Consider the following 18,149-nt stretch of genomic DNA (forward strand, 5'->3'; position numbering starts at 1 on the left):
CACTGAGGTCTTCGTGGCCACACATTCTCTCACAAATACAATCAGTGCTGCATTGCCACGGACCAGCCTGACACCAGTCTGTGTTCTCTGTTCACATCAGTGAGGGTTTAGATGTAAATTCACAATAAAAACATATTTTTGGTGTACATGTATTCACTGCTGTGCTTTCCCCTATTATCCAGATTCACTTATTAATATAACAAAGTTCAACAGACAGCTAATAGCTTCATGTTTGAAATCTTTATTCTTCTGTTGTGTGTGCGTGTGACATGAACTCTGATGATATCCAAATGTTTATGGTGGTGAAACTCACATTAACCTAATGGAAACCAGTAACGAGTTAAGGTACACACTAGGCTGAGATGCAATTTATGTCCTGCACTGCCCCCGTGTGGATATTTGAAAGATTTATTTTACTTTGCACTTTGCAGAGGGTCAGACAGGAAGTTCATCTGACAGAACTCAAAACTGTGACAATCCCAGTAAAGACACCAGACACTCCCAAGTACAAAAACAAAACTTTATTAGCACCTACTTAATTTATCTTCAAATTTTATTTGAAGCTTTCAATTGCTTCCAGTTGATCCGAAACCTCCAGCGCCACGCGCCGTCTCGTCAAGCATCTGAAAGAATAGAGCCATGTAGTTGTTTATTCAATGATTGCCACACATCCAATTAGTTGCCCGTTTTAGGTACACTAGCTAAAACTAATGCAGTCCAATACAACAGTGAAGTTTGTGTTGAAAGTGATCAATGTGTAGTTAGTGGTGTTGTTGAATTGTGTTATACAGAGGTGTTTTGGTTATTTAGCCCATCCTTGTTGATATAGATGGGGTGGGCAAAATAATAGAAACACTTGTCAGTATAATCAAATTCAACAGCACTACCAAGTATCTCAAATGATCGTTGAATCAACACCTCTATAAAACAGTTTAAACAAAAACTGAGCTTTATAACTTTCATGAAGCTCAGATTTATTGCAGGGCTTGTATTAAACTATAAACAGTTTTAGCTAGTGTACATAATAAACTGGCAACTGAGTGCATGTATGCATTTGTATTGTGTTTTTAATCAACTTGCAGTTTACCTCTTGCTCCACCAGATCTGGGTAGCAGATCCTCTCACAGACCAACTGAGCAACTCGGTCACCCTTTTTTACTGCAGAGGACCAGAAGGAAATGAGACAATGATTTGTAAATTGTATATCTGTATCATATATCTTCATTTCCTTATCATCTTTAGTCTTTCTATGCAGTCTGATCCATAAAAAAAAAACATTTCATGACATATATACAGGAGGCAATAAGATCTAAATGAATGTGAATAGCAAAGTATTTGACTGGTCATTAATTTAAAACATTACATTTCATTCAAACAAAATTTGTATTTTCAGATTACTTTTAGCCTGTTTTACATTCTCTTAAACTGAGAGAATAGAATAATACAGTCGGCAGTTCCAGTAAGTAAGTAAGTTTTATCATAAGAGATACAATGACCTCATTCATTTTGTACATATAACAGATGTTTGTGCAGTTGAATCTAAAAACAACCCACAGGGGCAGATTTGAACTCAACACGTTACATTTACTGTTGGTAAAGTGAAAACCACTAAACTAGGATAATAGTATATAGTATGGCTCTGACCCTACTAATACAATCACTGAGTGAGGTATTGCTAAAAAAAGAAAGAAAGAAAAAGGTAATGATATAGTTCACTGATGCCACAACTCACTATCAAATTTGTCCTTGCCGAAGTTGAAGAGCACAACTCCCACATTTCCTCTATAGTCTTCATCCACAACTCCAGCTGAGGATAAAAAACAGACATTAGAGACATTTAAATGACTGACATGACATGGGATAAAACAATACCTAATCATAAGTAGCCAAAAAAGCAAAGACTCACCACCAACATCAATGAAGTGTTTTGCTGCAAGTCCAGACCTCGGTGCTGAGACAGACAAAATGGCAAGAGACAGTTAAGACCTGTTGTTCTGCAACTGGTGTGACATAATCCTAGCTTGAATTCACACGCACAAACGTTAACAGTCTGTAGACACACAGCAGTAATTCCAGTTGCACCAGTATGTCAAACACTCACCCACTCTCCCATAGCAGCCATGTGGCACTGCGATCTGGATGTCTGTCTTCACGATGGCTTTATCCATAGGACCAATGGTGTAATCATAAGCACTGTTTAAATTAAGACAATTAGGTTAACTGGTATACATTGCAATATATTCGTATAACAGACGCTTGTATACAGGGCAACGTTAAGCAAATAGATGCAACCTCTGTAGGGGCACAAGCTAAATGTTCAAAAACATTTCAAGTGACATGTCAAGTTGGATTTTACAAACACACACATATCGAGTTGGTAAAGCTTGTTAAATGTATGTGTGGACAGTATTACAACCTTAGTCACGCTACTCTCATTCAATTATTCGTCAAACATAGTAGTGTATAACCAACCTGTAGAGATCATATCCTGCAGCTTTAGATGAGCCTCTGGTAGGTCGGGTGGCATGCTCAGAAAGTTTTGCAAACTTGAGGACAGGTCTTTCTTCTGCAGTCTCGGTTCTTGCCCTCTTTGATGGAGAAATTGCTGATGCATCTTTGGCTTCTAGGACGGGCATGGTGGCAAAGTGTTCACAGTTTAAAACCGATAGTAGGCCTACACTCATTTATACGGACTAAACTATTTACTAACCAAGAGACAGAACTACAGCAGACTGCTGCAAGGTTAAGAATCCCTCAAGCTTCTGCTGCCTCCAGTTTCTTGGCGGTCTTACTATTTGAATGAAATTCCCGCGTTGTAAGTTGCGCCAATTTAGCCCCTCCCCAAAAACACGTAACTTTAAACAGATACTTTAATATACACCGCAAAATGTAACGAGAGTAACTCCAATGTCTTATAAAACCTCATGCATAGCTACCATTAGATGCATTAGGGAAAAACCTTTAAATAAATAAATCAGCAAGAAAGTAAGTATTCTCTGTAACTATGGCAACCTTCTCGTCACCACGTTGCTCCAGTACGAAAACAAACATGCTCTCGCGAGAGTTAGTAACTATCCACCATCACAATAATATGTAATAGAAGCATAAGTACACATTTGTATAATATTGAGCCTCACTTCACTTACGCATTGCACCATAATAAAGCAGACGTAGTGTAGATGGTGTTTACGCGGTCAGTAAACGACGGATATATAATGCAATAGTAAAACCAAAGCGGTTTCAGTTACAAAATGCTAGGCAGGCTAGCAAAGCTAACTTGAATTAGCACTTGACATGTTGCTAATGGTAACGTTATTCATCCTAATGTCCAGCTTGCCTTTGTATAGAGTGGACGTCTGAATATGAAATGCCCTTCCTACGAAACGTGGAGCAGCACCAACAATTGCAGAGGATATACAAAGATCCCTTAGCCTTAGCAACGTTCGTGTCATAATGTTTGCTAACGTCCTCTCAGCTGACTGCGCTGCACTTCCTACTCCTCCCCCTGTCATGCAGCTCCTCTTGTTCAACAGCTGAATGTTCAACAAAAGCATTTATTTGGATATAAATACAGATATGTAGTTAGAACTATTTTTTCTAGAAAAAAATAGTTTATTTATAGCCTACTACGATTCTACAACTTGCAACACATTCTATTGTGTAGTCTTTTGTGTTAATGGTTGTGTAAAGGACGTGTGTAGGTTTAGCTAAAACACACCATACCTTTTGGCTGAGATCATGCTTTTATTTCCTCATAAATTATATGTGATTTACTTTATATCCATCATCTTATTATAGAACAGAATCAATAACCTGAAGTCACTCAAAAACAATTCACATGGCTCTTTATTGTAGGCCTATATTCTAATGTCTGTAGTCTACTAATGGCTCACAAAATCCATCTGATTGTGCAGCGAGTTTTTTTAATTACTTTCTCCTCAAACTGTTATCATCACTTGAGATTATACAGTCAGGTTTAGCTCTCAAGACCATTGCTGCCCCCCATTGGGAATACATCAGCATTGCCATACAGGATGTTGACTATTAGTATTCACATTCAGCCCTGGTATTCAAGATGTGCACATATGGCCTGCAACGCTTTTATGTATCCCTTTGCATGGAGTAATTAGTATGAAGTGCCCAAATGTCTCTATTTGGTCTTACCAGATGTCCCCAGATCTTGTGTCTTTGAAACAGAGGGAAATCATGAAATATGTTGTTGCCTAGTTTTAACTGGTTATGAATAGACTTGACGGGTTTCCAATGCATATACTTTATAACCCCAGTGTGTTAAGTTGTAACAAAAACCATAATATATAAAATATATATTTCACAGTAGAATTTAAAATGAAGTAATGTTCAGGTACTTAAAAAAAGCACTCTTATATAGATATTCTTCGCTATATCATCTAATCACCTAATACTTGACAGAGACAAAAAATAAGATCAGCTTACATTTGCACTAAATCTTTATTTCAGGTTATCACAATTACATATTTAAATACAGACAAAAGTTAAAAATATACAGAAGAGATCCCTTTAAAATCTTTTTTTTTTTACTAAATTTACCTACAAAAGGTGTGCTGTGATAGTAACATAATGTGGAACAGGTAAACAGTTGTATTTTACACTTAGTGAATATCAAGGAATGTTTAAAAAGAATCAAACCATTACTACCATACTTTAAAAGAACAGATGCTAATAATCATTTATGAAAGAAAGGGTTTTTTGCTCAGAAATATCCACTAGTGAATTGAGATATCTACTATGTACAAAACTATGTTATACAATCAATGCAGCAGGTAACAAAGTCACTCAGTTTAACAATTGATCCCAACCATATATCTCAGCCTCTGTCTCCGCCTTTGTTCATGGGACTGATTTGATGGAACTAGAAGGACGTGTTCCCAAAACCCCAAAATATGAACTTTTTGTTTCTGTTCTATGCATATAATAATATCTGAGTAATATACCGTTATGTCCTTACTTGTCCATTGTTGCAAAGAGCTTAAAACCTCACCTCTGCTCCTATATTCACATTCAGACTGTCTGACATTTACAAATTCAATCTCAGAAATGCATTTTTCTCTATGGAGACTATTCTTGTTTCTCACTGACAGCATTCATACAGAACTCTGAGTGCATCACAGCATTAAACGTTTACACTGGTAGCCATACAGTGTAGCACAATGTAAGGCTCCTTTGCTGGCAAGCTGGCTGAAACTTCACAGAGTGCAAGTTATTGTTTAACTAACTACCTGTAGCCTGCACGGTGCTCAGGAGTAGAACGTAAGCACGCTCTTGTGGTTGCCTCTAATGAGCAGGGTGGGTGGAAGGTCCTTTGTCAGAGTGTCCAGCCAGGCCATGTAGAGATAATCAGAGACAGATTCCTTACGAGCAATGGGCATGCTCCTGCATGGTGTGAGGGCACAGAGAAGAAGTTAGACACTGTTTCTTCCAAGCTTGGCACTTCAATGTTATTAAGGGTGTGTTTGTTATACTTACACAATAATCAGATTGGCTGATTTGGAGTTTTCCTGAAGCAACTCATTCAGTCGTACCTGGAGGTTGGTCTGTAAAACAGCAGCCATTACTTTTCAACAATGATTTTCTACCTAATTTTGCTGGTTAAGGCTCCCACCTCCAAACTGAACTAATACATCATTATGTCTATGCTGTATATACAAAGTGTTAAGTTGTTGTTAATGGTTTACCTTCTCCTCAAAGGTGCTCAGCTCTTCGTCAGTGATTTTCCAAGGCTGCTCTTTTCGCATGGCTTCAGCCTGGGCAGTGTCTTTAGACCCCTCATGCAGACAGAAAGGTTCAATCATGTCCTCTAACTTCTTAAAGCTGGAGGAAAGCAGATAAGAACATGAGCTGACTGTGGAAAATATTCATGTTTTTTAATTGTGTAATATGCAGATACTATGAGGTGATTACATTTGACTATTACTGTAGCACCATCTGGTCTGCTGTCACTATTATAACTCACAAAATACAATTACCTGTTGGAACTGGGTTGGACATGGATGTCATCAATGACATTGATGTCGGTGCATTTAATTCGGAAATTATGCAACAGAGACTTCATCCTGCAAGATTACAACACACAGATTTACTTTCATAATAATGTTGGTAATTATTTTTAGCTAATGCTAAATAACATGTCCATTATTATTATTATTATTACTTTTATTTTACTCACTCTTGTTTATCCTGCTCAGTGCGTCCAGGTTGCCCTGCGATGAAGATCCTTAATCTACTATCTTTCCACTTCTTCCTGGTAGTGAGGATGTAGGGGAGCAGCAGGGCGAGACCTGTGAGAGGGGAAATGCATTTAATTCTGGCATTTTTTACTTGTAGTTTACATTTCTATTCCATCTTTTTTCAATTTTTGGTTCTATTTTAGAGCTTAAGTGTTATTTATTGTACTTGTTGTCTGCATTAGTATCAAGGAAACGTGATGTGTCTCTGTGCACGTCTCTGTTACAATATTTATATATGTAAATATGTAAATTTCCCCGTCGTGGAACAATTAAAGGATTTCTGATTCTGATTTTGATTATGGTGAGATACATAGGAGAAGACTGCCAGAAGAAGGGGAACCAAACCTACCTCCATCGTCAAACAGCCACCACACATCAATGGTCCCTTTAGGCTGTTTCTTCTTGAACTGAGAGCTGGCCTCTAACAGCCTCTCATTCATCTTGGCAACTTGCGGGGGCGGAGGGCTGCACACTGACACTGAGAGCGAGAGAAAAAGATACGAGAAATGAGAAGTGGATGAGGGAGAGGAACACTGGGAGGGGAATCTAATTTATTGGCAAAGCGTGGAGAGTTAAGTTGAATAGGAAAACTAGCACAAATCAACATTAAGAGCTAACTCTACATCAGCGGGAACAGCCGTCTCTCAGGTTTAATGTTCCAACAAGTGGGATCCAGATTGCATACTAACGACCATCGCAGCCTTGCCAGGACGCAGCTCAGTGGTTTATAAGTGTTTGTGTGTGTGTGTGTGTGTGTGTGTGTGTGTGTGTGTGTGTGCGTGTGCGTGTGCGTGTGTGTGTGTGTGTGTGTGTGTGTGTGTGTGTGTGTGTGTCAGAGACGTAGAGACAGAGACAGAGACAGATCAGTGGAGAGGCTCTGCTGTCTGGGTTAAAGGGCCGCTCTTAAGGGATGCTCTTCAAACTGGAACGAAAGGGACCATATTATTGGATTACACCCTCAGAGACATCTTTAGGGGGAGCGCTTGATTCAATTATATCTCAATGGGAGTGTGGGAAAGTTTCCAAAAAAAAGATGTGTACCATTGGTTTCATTTGTTAAATGTACATTATCTCAGTGGAAATACGATGAGGAGAGTGAGGTAGATACCTCCTTTTCCAAGAGCATACACATCAAACTTTGCTTCACATAGCTTGGATTGAAGCCTTTCCGAAATGTCAGGTAAGATTTGAACGCAGAACAACGACGTCTAGAGACAGATACCTCTGGTCGCGAGCACTTGCTGAGATGATTTCTTGGGCTTCCTGAACAGTCCTCTTGCTTTCCCTCCGTTAGACATCATCTCCCTGTCCAGGGCCTGTTGCTCCTTTGCTGCCTTTAGCATGTCCTCTGAAAGGCAGAATCAGATTCCCGGTTTATCATTGTGAATATATGTTACATTATTTAGGAGTATCTTTGCTATTGTAAAGATTTCAACAGAGGCACAGTTGTAAATCCGTAGTTATTTTAGCATCTTATCTGTTAACTACCTGACCTTTATAAATACTTTGTAATCTACAGAACAAAGTTTCCTGGCTTATCAGTATTACTTTAAAATAGTCAGTTACTGCGGGTTGTTGTGCCAATAAAAGTTCAGCAGCAGGGCCACTTATCTATTTCCTGTTATTGTTTGTCATCCTAACCTACATTTGTGCATTTTGCTTGAAAAATACTTAACTTAGCTTAAAGAAGTTTTCATACTGACCTTCAGCTTCGACAATGTGCGACACATCAAGTCCCTCGTTGATCCTCAGTATCACTGTCCCGTACTCAAAGTCAAATGCATCACTATCAAAAAGAAAAGAGAATGAGGAAACCAGTACAATACAAATATCACCTATATATGTTTAATTTTTGGGGACATTTTTCTCATGTGTGCTTGTGTTTGATTATTTGTGACTTACTGAAGTATTCCCACATAACTCTGCACTGACTCTGTGCCTGCAGTCCTCCAGTTTCTCTGGAAGCCCATCATTAATGTGTTTGGCTTCAAACGGCCCAGACCAGAAGCCTGAAAGGAAAAGCAGGACACTCATAGCATAAAGATAAAACCCCAACTCAGTTAACTGAAGCAACATGGAGTCTTCATTAACTGGTGAAGAAAAGAGGAAAACTCAAAAAACAACATGTCCTACACAAGAAGACTGTGAAGCTGTTTTACTGCCAGAAATGATGACCAGATCACTCAGCAGATCTCACTTTGTCGCAGGTTGCAGTGTTAATAAATTATATCTTTTAATCTGCCGTGCTGTTTGAAGTAAGCAATCCTGACAATGAACCAAGGCCTTATCTCCAAAGTAAGATAGCCAGAGCCATAAGACTGTTTTCCTGCTCCTCATTAACTCTTCTACCTCCTGCACTAACGTCCTGGCAGGAAGAAATTGGTCAATAAAACCTGTTTTTTCAAAGTTTAAATCTGGGTCCGTCACTCTCTGTTACGCATTAATCCAATGGATTTTTATGGGTTAGCATTTTGTTTGTTTTTCCTTTTCAGAAATTTGTTTTAAACCAATGACCACACTGACCTGCAGCAGGCTCTCAGTCCCTTGCCTGAAGCTGTCACAGGCCACAGCAGAGTAAAAGGCCTTGCGTTTGGTCTTCCTCAGCCACAGCTGGTTCTTCTCCATGCCAGCGTTCATCTCTTCGAGGGCCTCTGATCTCGGGCCCTGAAAGGGTCACAACATACAGTTTATGTGAGTGGAAGTGTTTGTCTGAGTGTGTTTGAGAGAGAGAGAGAGAGAGAGAGAGAGAGAGAGAGAGAGAGAGGGAGGGAGAGAGAGAAAAATACACCTTTTTCATATTCAGAAGACACAACTGACCCTAAACTTTAGTCTCAGGAATCCAGACAGTTGGCATTTCCCTCATCCCTGCTTGATATTCGCTTGAATAGCCAATGCATGTAAAGTCTGTACTCAGCAAAAAATTCTTGATTTGAATAAAAGATTGATATTTAAATGAACATTTGGGACAGATGAGCTGTGTTTCCTTTGTAATATCCATCGTTTCGCATTTGCAAATAATGAGAAAACTATATAACCTCACCACAAACACTTCACAGGTGAGACAGAGTCCATAATTCTTAGAGAAGGAGTGAGCCAGGTCCAGGAGAGCTGGTCTGGCCCGCGCTGAACCTGTCAGTGCTAAGATCTGAGGCCTGAGAAAGAAACAAGATTGTCACTCGGAAACAATGTCCTTTGATTTGAATGCTTCAGCTATTTATATGTTATACTGATAAGGACAATTGAAGTTATATTGTATTGTTTTGAAATATACACTCTGTTTACACTTTATTAGATACAATCTATAATGCAATAGAACTGTTCTGCCATAAAGTTTACCTTTATGATGCCTATAATGTTCTGTTTTTTTGACACTGTCATAGAGGTGTTCATTCAAACTGTATGTTGTGTATAAATAAGGACAAGAAATTTGAAACACCTCTCAATATAATATGTTATTCATTTTACACATTCTCGACAATGTCAACAAAAGCTGAATATTATAAACTTTGTCAAGGTAGAATTTATGAGCTGTTGCATTGAATTGCATTAGATTGTGCAGATGTACCTGAAAAAGTAGCCACTGTGTGTGTATTTGCACCCACAGTTGTGCAATTTTACCTGAAGTTCTTGACATGATCCTCTACACCAGACAGAGACAGAGTGTTGCTGACTGCACTCACAAATGTCACAGCCTGCGTGGACGAACCCCAGTTCACATCTGCAGAGAAAATAAGAGTCCTAACATATTAGATCTACCATGCAGGCATCAACAATGTACTTCTAAACATGCAAACACGTACATGAAGCTCACCTGGCTTCTTGACTGTGACATAAATGTAGAGTAGGATTTCAATGGCGTATGTAAGAAGAGCAGCCCACCAGTTGATAACAAACATGACAACACAGCAGAGCACAGCGCCCAACAGAGATAGCCACATGTTGTAGTATTTATATGCTGGTCTCCAACCTGGGAAAAGCATGACGGAAGAAAGACCGCATTTAGTAAATGCAGAACGTTGGACAAAGGAAAAGGCTGTACAGACAAAAATTCCATTAATAGTGACATGTAGTATTAAAATCTTACTTTGAATTTAAAATAAGTCAATATGTTTTTATCTAATTAAACTCAGTTTGTACCAGGAAATAACTTCCACGGTCACTTTTACATAATTCCTGGAAAAGAACCCTGAAGTATCAATGGATGGAAACAAGTACAATTACTTTGGCCTACTGACAAAATAAATGTATAAGCTACTTTGTCTGCAGAGACCCACCTGGAGACTTGGCGTAGGAAGCATGGAAGCAGGAGAAATTGATGAGAGCATAAGATGCCAGGAAAAAGTTTGAGATGATAGGAGCGATGGTGTTGAGATTACCTTCAGAGACAAAAAACAAAGAAAAGTTAGTAAAATCAGAATTTAGTTTGGATTCTTTCACAATGCATACAAGTAATTTTCATATTTGTTTATTTGAAGCCTTGAATCAATTTTAAAGTGGCAATAGATAACATTCTTATTCAACTTTTCCTTATGAAGTAAATGTTGATTGCACAATGAAATGGCTGTAGAATAATGAGACCATCTGCGTTTAGATTGGTTTCCTATAAGCCTGGCTTTAAGGAAGCAAGTCTGTTTCCCACTGGGTTGCATACTCCCTTTCACAAATATCAGGTATCGGAACAACAAGAATAATGTTAACTGTCGATGGAGGAGGCAAAGAAGGGAAATAGGAAGAGTGTTACATTTTTTCCTTTTTACTGAGCTAGATCAGTACAAAACCTGGCTACTCATTAATGCTACCAGCTGTTTTACTCTGCCTTTATCATAGCACTGAGATCAGGGTTTATAGTTCTTTAGGATTCTTATGGTTTTTCCCTAACTTTGGACAGTAACGTCAGCTAGGCTGCTAGCGGTAGCCATGTTGCTAACTATACATGAACAAGCAGATTGATCTTCACTCAATGGACATAAAAAATGTTTTTCAATGTTGTTGGTAGAAAGCGGTCTTTGCCGCAGTGACACCAACGTTATCTGTTTCTACTTTAGGATAGAGTAGAAGATTTTAGTTGACAGACATGACAGACAATGGAACTGACCAACGAGAATGAAGGCCACAGAAATGAAGAATGTGAGGATATAGCCACGGATTGGCTCGTTGTTCTTGCCATATCCTTTGGCGAAGACGTGCAGGATCTTGTAGATGTTGTCTTTACACAGTGCCTGATGAGAGAGAGAGAGCTCAAGAGTTAATAGCATTGTATCTCATTGGAGAGTTGTTCTAAAACTTTGCATTGCAGTTGCACTGAATGTAGAAAAATGTGGTGAGTTACTGACCTGGAAGACTTTGGGAGCACTGACAAGGGAAGCCAGAGCTGATGAAAGGGTGGCTGAGAATGTTCCAGCAATGATGAGGGGACCCCACCCAGATACCATGGTCATCACCTGAACCAGAGGTGAGGAGAGGAAAGCATTAGAGATGAAAAAACAGTTCCTTCTTATGTGCAGATTAGAGTTGAAAAGACTGTGTACCTGATTGGTGTTCGCCAAGCCAAATTCACATTTTTCTTTCGCGCAGGAAGAGAAATCAAAGCCGAGCTCACAAGCAGCAATTGATGAACCATTGCATGTTATTGAACTGTTGATATAGTCAGTGATGTTTCCTGTCGCATCGCGGACAACAGTGGCAGCTGATCAATTAGAGAGAAGAAAAGATGCATTGTTTAGGATTTTTTTAAAGTCTAAAAACAACCTCACAGTAATACTAAATATGTTAGTCTAATGTTTGTATATGTATAACAACAAGAACACAAATTAGAAAAGTTTCTCACTGGAGTTGCATTTCATGGATTACTGTACTTACAGACAGAGAGGGCCACGCCTACATAGGTGATACCAGTTATCAGGATGGCCAGCAAGGTACCTTTAGGTATGGCTGCCTGGGGATCCTGTAAAACAACATCTGTGTTTGAACGTGTCATGATCCAGGCATAACGGTGACTATGAAGGAAACTGTTTCTGAAATAAAGATGTATTCAAAAATGTAAAGTATTAAATAAATACAAATAAGACAGCTTCCAATACTAGCCTACGATTCAGAGAATAGAAAGTACAAAATGCAGTGGTTTATTTATTTATGTTTTGTTTAGAAACATAATCCATAGCAGCTACTCCTATGCATGGCTCTCATGCAATGACCTCTGTATGAAAAAGTTACCCGCAAGTCGCCAGAGATGTTGGCTCCAGCCAGGATCCCGGTTGCAGCAGGGAAAAAGATGGCAAACACTGAAAAAAAGCTCTCACCCTCTCTAAAATCTGGAGGAAAATTCTCTAAAAAGATGTTCGCTGTGAGAGAGGGAAGAGCGATGGAGAGAGAGAATTAACATTTGGTGAACAGTGCTCTGTGAATGAGTCAAATATTTTGTAATGAATAAATGCATTGTTTTGGAGAAGGTGTCCTACATTGATAATTGAAGATGCCTTTGGATTTCTGCTCAATGGTTGCAGGAATGACTGTTCCTACAAATACGTTCACTATGGCCGCCAGCAAGATAACGAGTAGAAGAATCTGTGCCTATGTGGGTAAAATAATAATACTGATTAAAGTCATGGTTTGATGTTTTACCACAACAAGCACAGAGATCAATGTCGAAGAACCAGCATGATGTTCATCTCTCACCTTGGCCTCCCATTCCATTCCAGCAACTGATATGGCCAACAGCAACACCACCGTAATGCATCCAACAATTCTGATGTCATTTATTGTATCCACCATGATGGCATCATTCTCCTGAGTGGGCACGGAAAAGGCACGGATAAGTGTACAGTCAAATATCTTGGAGTGAGACATTTCCAAAAGTCCTTCATTATAACATCACACACCTTGAGCAAATCGACCACGGTCTCAGCAAATCCCACTACATACATGGATACAGCCACCGCATTAGCAAAGGCGAAGATTATACCAATCGACCCGCCGAACTCTGGTCCCAAACTGCGAGATATCAAGTAGTAGGCTCCTCCTGAAATGAAAAAATAAAGCACACACATTATACATAACACCTGGTGGATGATTAATCACCACATCACTGATTCATTGATTTAATGTCTGGGCAAGTTTAGAAGGCTGTAAAACAGAGAAAGGGCTTCAAGAGGTGACATTCAGGTAAAGTTTGGAGCCTTGTTTCTTTATCTACAAACTGTCCTCCTGGTCACTCCATTCTCTCAGTAAAAGATTTTATGTCAGGATGAGTGTGGGTGTGTTATCTCAGGCTATATACATTCATAAATAACATTTAAAAAGCCCGCTGCAGTGGCTCTGCTGTATAAGTATCTGTTTAGAGTTTGCATTGTCTTACCTCCTCTGACCACACCATTGGTACAAATGGCAGACATGGAAAGGCAAGTGATGGTGGTGACAACACAGCTGAGAATAATAACCACAATTCCCAGACCTGAAATGCAAACATATAACAGTTCAAAATAAAGAAAATTCAACAACAACTTAATCAGGTACTATATTTAAGTTGTCACTTGTCAGTCTTCTGATTGTACAATGAAACCCTCCACCTCACAGTTCCCTTTAAACAGAGAAAGTCAAAGTCCCAGAGGAGCCTGGAGGCTATAAGTTGCAGCCGTCTGCTGTACCTGCTCTGCCTACTGCCTGCAGCTTTTTCTGCTTCTCACAACCTTTTGGTTACGCTGCCTGAACAAAAGCTGCTGTCGATCGATAAGTTCTTAAGCAATAAACACACTCATGGAGCCATTCACACAATTTCCCCATTCTCCCACCCTGCCTCTCGCATACACACACACTGGTCATAGAGGTTTGGCTTTTAGAGTATACCTTCAGCAAGTTTAGATCATTAGGAAAGGTTTGTTCAGTTGAATTTGTCTTAATTCAATCACGTCCTGCTAATAAGCGGAGGACTATATAATCCTTAGTAATTGTCTATACTTCCTAGAATAACAGGTAACATCTGAGTATCTGTGAAATGCCTGCATGAAGGGCAAGTCAAGTGTTGAATTCAAAACATTGAATTCTTGTGTTTTTGAGCAAAACTTGAGCACATGTAAATAACTGGAAGGAAGCCATATGTAGAAATGAGCAATTACAAAAAAAATAACGGGTGTCCCATCTGACCAACATGTATTCTTGTCTCACTCACCCCAGCCTGAGTTACCAAAAATCCAGGACAGACGGATGAACAACATGACACCCCAGATGTTCAGCATGCATCTTATCTATGAAACAGAAGGACAAATAGAAACACAGTGATGTTATTGAGATGCATACTTAGACGTATACATGTCATAAACATAGAAGTATCTATTAAGTACAAGCGTTAAACAGCACAAAAACATATTTTGGGTTCTTTTTGTTGGGATCAACGAGCAGCTTGAGGAAACACAAATCACTCCCAGACTCTGTCTTGAAAGCCCCGCTTGGCCCTGCTGTGTTATCGAGACACATCGAGCCTCCTCCTGACAGGTCACAGTTATGTAAAGCGACCCAGCGTCTATAAAGCCCGTCATGACCCAACATAACTCACCAGGACGCCCCTTATCCAGCCAAACTTTATTCCTCCTTTTTCAGTGGGAACGGCAGACTCCAGATCATCAGAGGGGGTCCCATCACTCCCCTCTTCATCGTCCTCCACAGTGTCTGGCACAGAGATCGTTCCATTCTGTTGGGAAAATACAAGGGAAAGGAAACATGAAAATGTGTCTTAATATACAAACTGGGATATATTCATGATGATTGTGCTGTTAGCATGTTTGGTGTTCAATTGTAAGAAAGATAATTATTATTAAGAATTTGCGGGTGTGTTTTCTGTCCTCTCATTTCATGGAGCATTGTATTTGTCCTGCCTTCTCTGTAATACACAGGAGAGAACTTAGAGAGGGAGAGAAACACATGGTGGTTTGATGTGGATGAAGATTGATAAAGCATTTTCAGAGACATTACACTGCGTGTGTGCCCGGTGCTGTAAACTGAAGAGAAACATGAAGAAAACAAGACAAACCTAATTTTAACTTTCAATGAAGATGAATACTGACATCCGATTAAGTGAGACCTCTCAGATATATTTCACTTACTGAAAGAAAGAGATTGTAGCAACAACAACTTGAGCATCTAAGTTGCAGCTAATTACTCTATTGAGTGAGTCAAATCTCAGAGTAGTCTACTTGAAACCTGTAACTGCACGAACGTCATTTAAAGTGTAAATACTAAGTAAATATTTTTAGATTAATGAATGAATTCATTTTATTCTTCGGTAACACAACTATGCTGTGTTCAGTCTTCTCAGATGAATAAAACATTTTCAGATATTTTTGTCAAGATAAATGACATTTTTAGACTCACACTTTATCGGTCTTCAGATAGAATGACGCATCATTTCATTTTCTTCAGAGGAAGTTTGCTAAAAGAAAGTGTCTGTTTTTTGTCCATTTAGAAATGCTAATTTATTTCGATCCATAAAACCCAAATGACCTATAACCCCAACTCTTTTGAAACACAAGACAGTATAATGGCATAATAAAAAACCCACTAAAAACTCTTAAATGTGTCAGTTGCTGTTAAGCTCCAGAAATAACTTTTGGTGTCCTTTTTAGTTTCACAAGTCTTTGGGCAAATATTCAATGGCTGAACTGTAAAATATCTACTCAGTTTTGAGTCTTTGATCTGAGTGAATGGACAGATGAAGGTCAGGAGCAGAACAAAAGGCTGCAGTAAAAGAGTCAGTGAAATGAATTTAGGACTCAGGGAAGAAAATAGGTGTAAAATAATTTCTGCAGAAGGTGAGGTTAAGGACAAACATGCAAACCATGTATTTCAGGGAAAACAGAAAGAAAAGAGAACATACATGAAGAGGATCTGAATCATTCATATTTACCAACTTCACAGACACACATGCACTCACCTTCTGAAACACATCGTGGAGCTCCTGCAGGGACGGTCGCACAGCCCGGTGGCCGCTCACACTGCCTGCATTGCGATAGAAGTCAATGCTCGGCAATCGGTCCAAAGTATCGTGACCAAAGGCACTGATTACCGAGGGCCGGACCGTTCGGTGCTCCCCGTTGGAGAAGTTGGCCTCATCATACACGGGAGGTTCATCCAGTGTGCAATCATAAGCAGAGTTAACATGCTCCCCTTCGTTGAGCCTCTCCATCAGGAATACTGAAGGAGATTCTCAGTTTTAAACAGTCAAGGGTAGAACAGCAGTGTGGGTCTTAAGTCTTCAGTCATCCAACAGTGTTTTAAAGAGCAGAGCACTGCATCAACTGGTGTGGTTGTCCTTGTTTATTGATGTATAGACGTGGCTATGATTATAGAGATCTCTTCTGCTGCCCTGAGGTTGTGGTGCGTAAGCTTGGTTTGTCTCAGATGGCCTACCTTTATACCCTGCATCCCAGGGTCATACACTGGCAGCCAGCTATTGGCTAACTCTCTCGATCAACCCTCAGAAAACTGAGCCAGGGGTGTCAAATATGTCCTTGCTCCATCCCAGGGGACACAAAGGCATTGCTTAACGATTAACCAAGTCATAAACGCCAAACGAGATAAAGGTGCTCATAGCCGGAGTTCTGAAGAATTTATTATTAATATTATTGTCTGAAGTGCATGGCAACAGCACATGTTGTCCTGTGGATGCTGTTTATGGGGCAATGGATAGTATTTCCTCAGACCTGTGAGCCCTTTGGATGACTCATCCGGACATCCATATGGAAGTTCCCACTAGAAGAATATAACTATGTAGGAAAAGTTTCAAGGTTACAGACCCTTCATGTTGGGTATTACTGTGGCAGGAAGTGAGAAAGCTATTATGGGAATAAGAAAGATAATATGGGATGAAAGGAAAATGTTACTTTAATAACAGATACACACTCAGTTGCCAGTTTATTAGATACATAGCTAAAACTACTGCAGTCTGTTACAGCAGTCCTGCAATAAATCTTACCTTCACAAGAGTTAAACGAAATACAGTTCGACAGCACCAAAAAATGCAGACTGCAAAATTAACATAAAGTTGGATCAACACCTCTCGAAAACTTATTCAACAACAAAAAAACATTACAACTTTTATGGAGGGAGGCTTTATTACAGGACTCTTGTGTAAGCCTGCACCAGGTCTGCCAAGTTGTACATAATAAAATGGCAACTGACTTTATAAGCGATAGGATATAATCAATAGAACTTGTGTGATAACAAGAAGGAAATCTACCTTATAAGATATTTGGCCCATAAGAGTTAAATAATTTGATTATAAATAAATGTTAATCTCTAATGAGTCTCTTTGCCACAAAGTGTTAACAGGGAATGTTGGTGGGTCGGCTAACACAAAAGAAATGGCCGTATTCATGAGCAAAATTGGAGTTAATATTACACCATGAATTACAGGAACATGCCGCAGGCACTTCTTTATTGCCACATGACTTATGAAGTGCCTTTAAAATGACTTTTGACAGGTAAACTTCCTTATTATTGACACACCACAGAGATTTATGTACGCTAATGACTTGAAAACTGACCTTGATTGTATTTCAGGCTGTGAAAAATAATCCAGCACGTGTTTTTATGTGCAAATTGAAAGGAGGCAATATATTTCACAATGCTTATCAGATTTGGAACTCAGTAATTCAACATTGTTATGATTTTCTACAGATATTGTACTGACTGAGTCATGCTGAAGAAAGAACATTTTCCATATGGAATGGATTGTACAGCTCTCCTAGTCCCCTCTGCCTTCGTCTCACCACTCTGTCCGGTAACTTTTACTGTTAATGATGATAATAATCATCAGTGTTGTGTTGCATGCAGAGGTGGAAGAAGTACTTAGATAAGTAAAAGTAGCAATACCACAGTGTAAATACAGTTAGT

The 18,149-nt window shown here is 39.3% G+C and overlaps 2 protein-coding genes across 5 annotated transcripts; both read right to left on the bottom strand.

Annotated features, from left to right (window-relative positions):
- Nucleotides 1–506: 506 nt before the first annotated feature.
- Nucleotides 507–3,502, bottom strand: dut (deoxyuridine triphosphatase). Of its 3 annotated transcripts, none has more exons than XM_029428783.1 (7): nt 3,338–3,502; nt 2,473–2,623; nt 2,102–2,193; nt 1,907–1,951; nt 1,733–1,807; nt 1,088–1,158; nt 507–623 (listed from the first exon to the last, which is right to left on the bottom strand). In XM_029428783.1, the coding sequence occupies exons 1-7, from the start codon at nt 3,450–3,452 to the stop codon at nt 567–569; spliced, it is 606 nt and encodes a 201-aa protein (XP_029284643.1). In that variant the 5' UTR covers nt 3,453–3,502; the 3' UTR covers nt 507–566. The 3 variants fall into 3 exon arrangements, with proteins under 3 accessions (XP_029284643.1, XP_029284645.1, XP_029284644.1); XM_029428785.1 differs by lacking the exon at nt 3,338–3,502 and adding an exon at nt 3,147–3,331; XM_029428784.1 differs by lacking the exon at nt 3,338–3,502 and having other exon boundaries at nt 2,473–3,078.
- Nucleotides 3,503–4,451: 949 nt separating this feature from the next.
- Nucleotides 4,452–16,440, bottom strand: slc12a1 (solute carrier family 12 member 1). Of its 2 annotated transcripts, none has more exons than XM_029456760.1 (26): nt 16,189–16,440; nt 14,815–14,949; nt 14,431–14,506; nt 13,621–13,716; nt 13,145–13,284; nt 12,942–13,052; nt 12,725–12,836; nt 12,480–12,607; nt 12,126–12,210; nt 11,795–11,952; nt 11,600–11,707; nt 11,362–11,485; nt 10,541–10,642; nt 10,078–10,233; nt 9,885–9,984; nt 9,307–9,418; nt 8,790–8,930; nt 8,169–8,275; nt 7,970–8,052; nt 7,489–7,614; nt 6,616–6,744; nt 6,206–6,317; nt 6,006–6,092; nt 5,715–5,850; nt 5,506–5,573; nt 4,452–5,412 (listed from the first exon to the last, which is right to left on the bottom strand). In XM_029456760.1, the coding sequence occupies exons 1-26, from the start codon at nt 16,438–16,440 to the stop codon at nt 5,277–5,279; spliced, it is 3,120 nt and encodes a 1,039-aa protein (XP_029312620.1). In that variant the 3' UTR covers nt 4,452–5,276. The 2 variants fall into 2 exon arrangements, with proteins under 2 accessions (XP_029312620.1, XP_029312613.1); XM_029456753.1 differs by having other exon boundaries at nt 16,183–16,440.
- Nucleotides 16,441–18,149: the final 1,709 nt, after the last annotated feature.

The sequence above is a fragment of the Cottoperca gobio genome, chromosome 3 (genome assembly GCF_900634415.1).
Source record: "Cottoperca gobio chromosome 3, fCotGob3.1, whole genome shotgun sequence".
In the NCBI taxonomy this organism is placed as follows: Eukaryota; Metazoa; Chordata; class Actinopteri; order Perciformes; family Bovichtidae; genus Cottoperca; species Cottoperca gobio.

Excerpts from the sequence above, each read along its gene's own strand:
- slc12a1 (XM_029456753.1), bottom strand. The coding sequence starts at position 16,440 with ATGGAGAGGCTCAACGAAGGGGAGCATGTTAACTCTGCTTATGATTGC. Across the intron at positions 8,053-8,168 it reads AGTTATGTGGGAATACTTCA|TGATGCATTTGACTTTGAGT; the intron begins GTAAGTCACAAA and ends TCTTTTTGATAG. Across the intron at positions 5,851-6,005 it reads GTCCAACCCAGTTCCAACAG|CTTTAAGAAGTTAGAGGACA; the intron begins GTAATTGTATTT and ends GCTTTCCTCCAG.
- dut (XM_029428783.1), bottom strand. The coding sequence starts at position 3,452 with ATGACACGAACGTTGCTAAGGCTAAGGGATCTTTGTATATCCTCTGCA. Across the intron at positions 1,952-2,101 it reads TGGCTGCTATGGGAGAGTGG|CACCGAGGTCTGGACTTGCA; the intron begins GTGAGTGTTTGA and ends TGTCTGTCTCAG. Across the intron at positions 1,808-1,906 it reads ACACTTCATTGATGTTGGTG|CTGGAGTTGTGGATGAAGAC; the intron begins GTGAGTCTTTGC and ends TTTTATCCTCAG.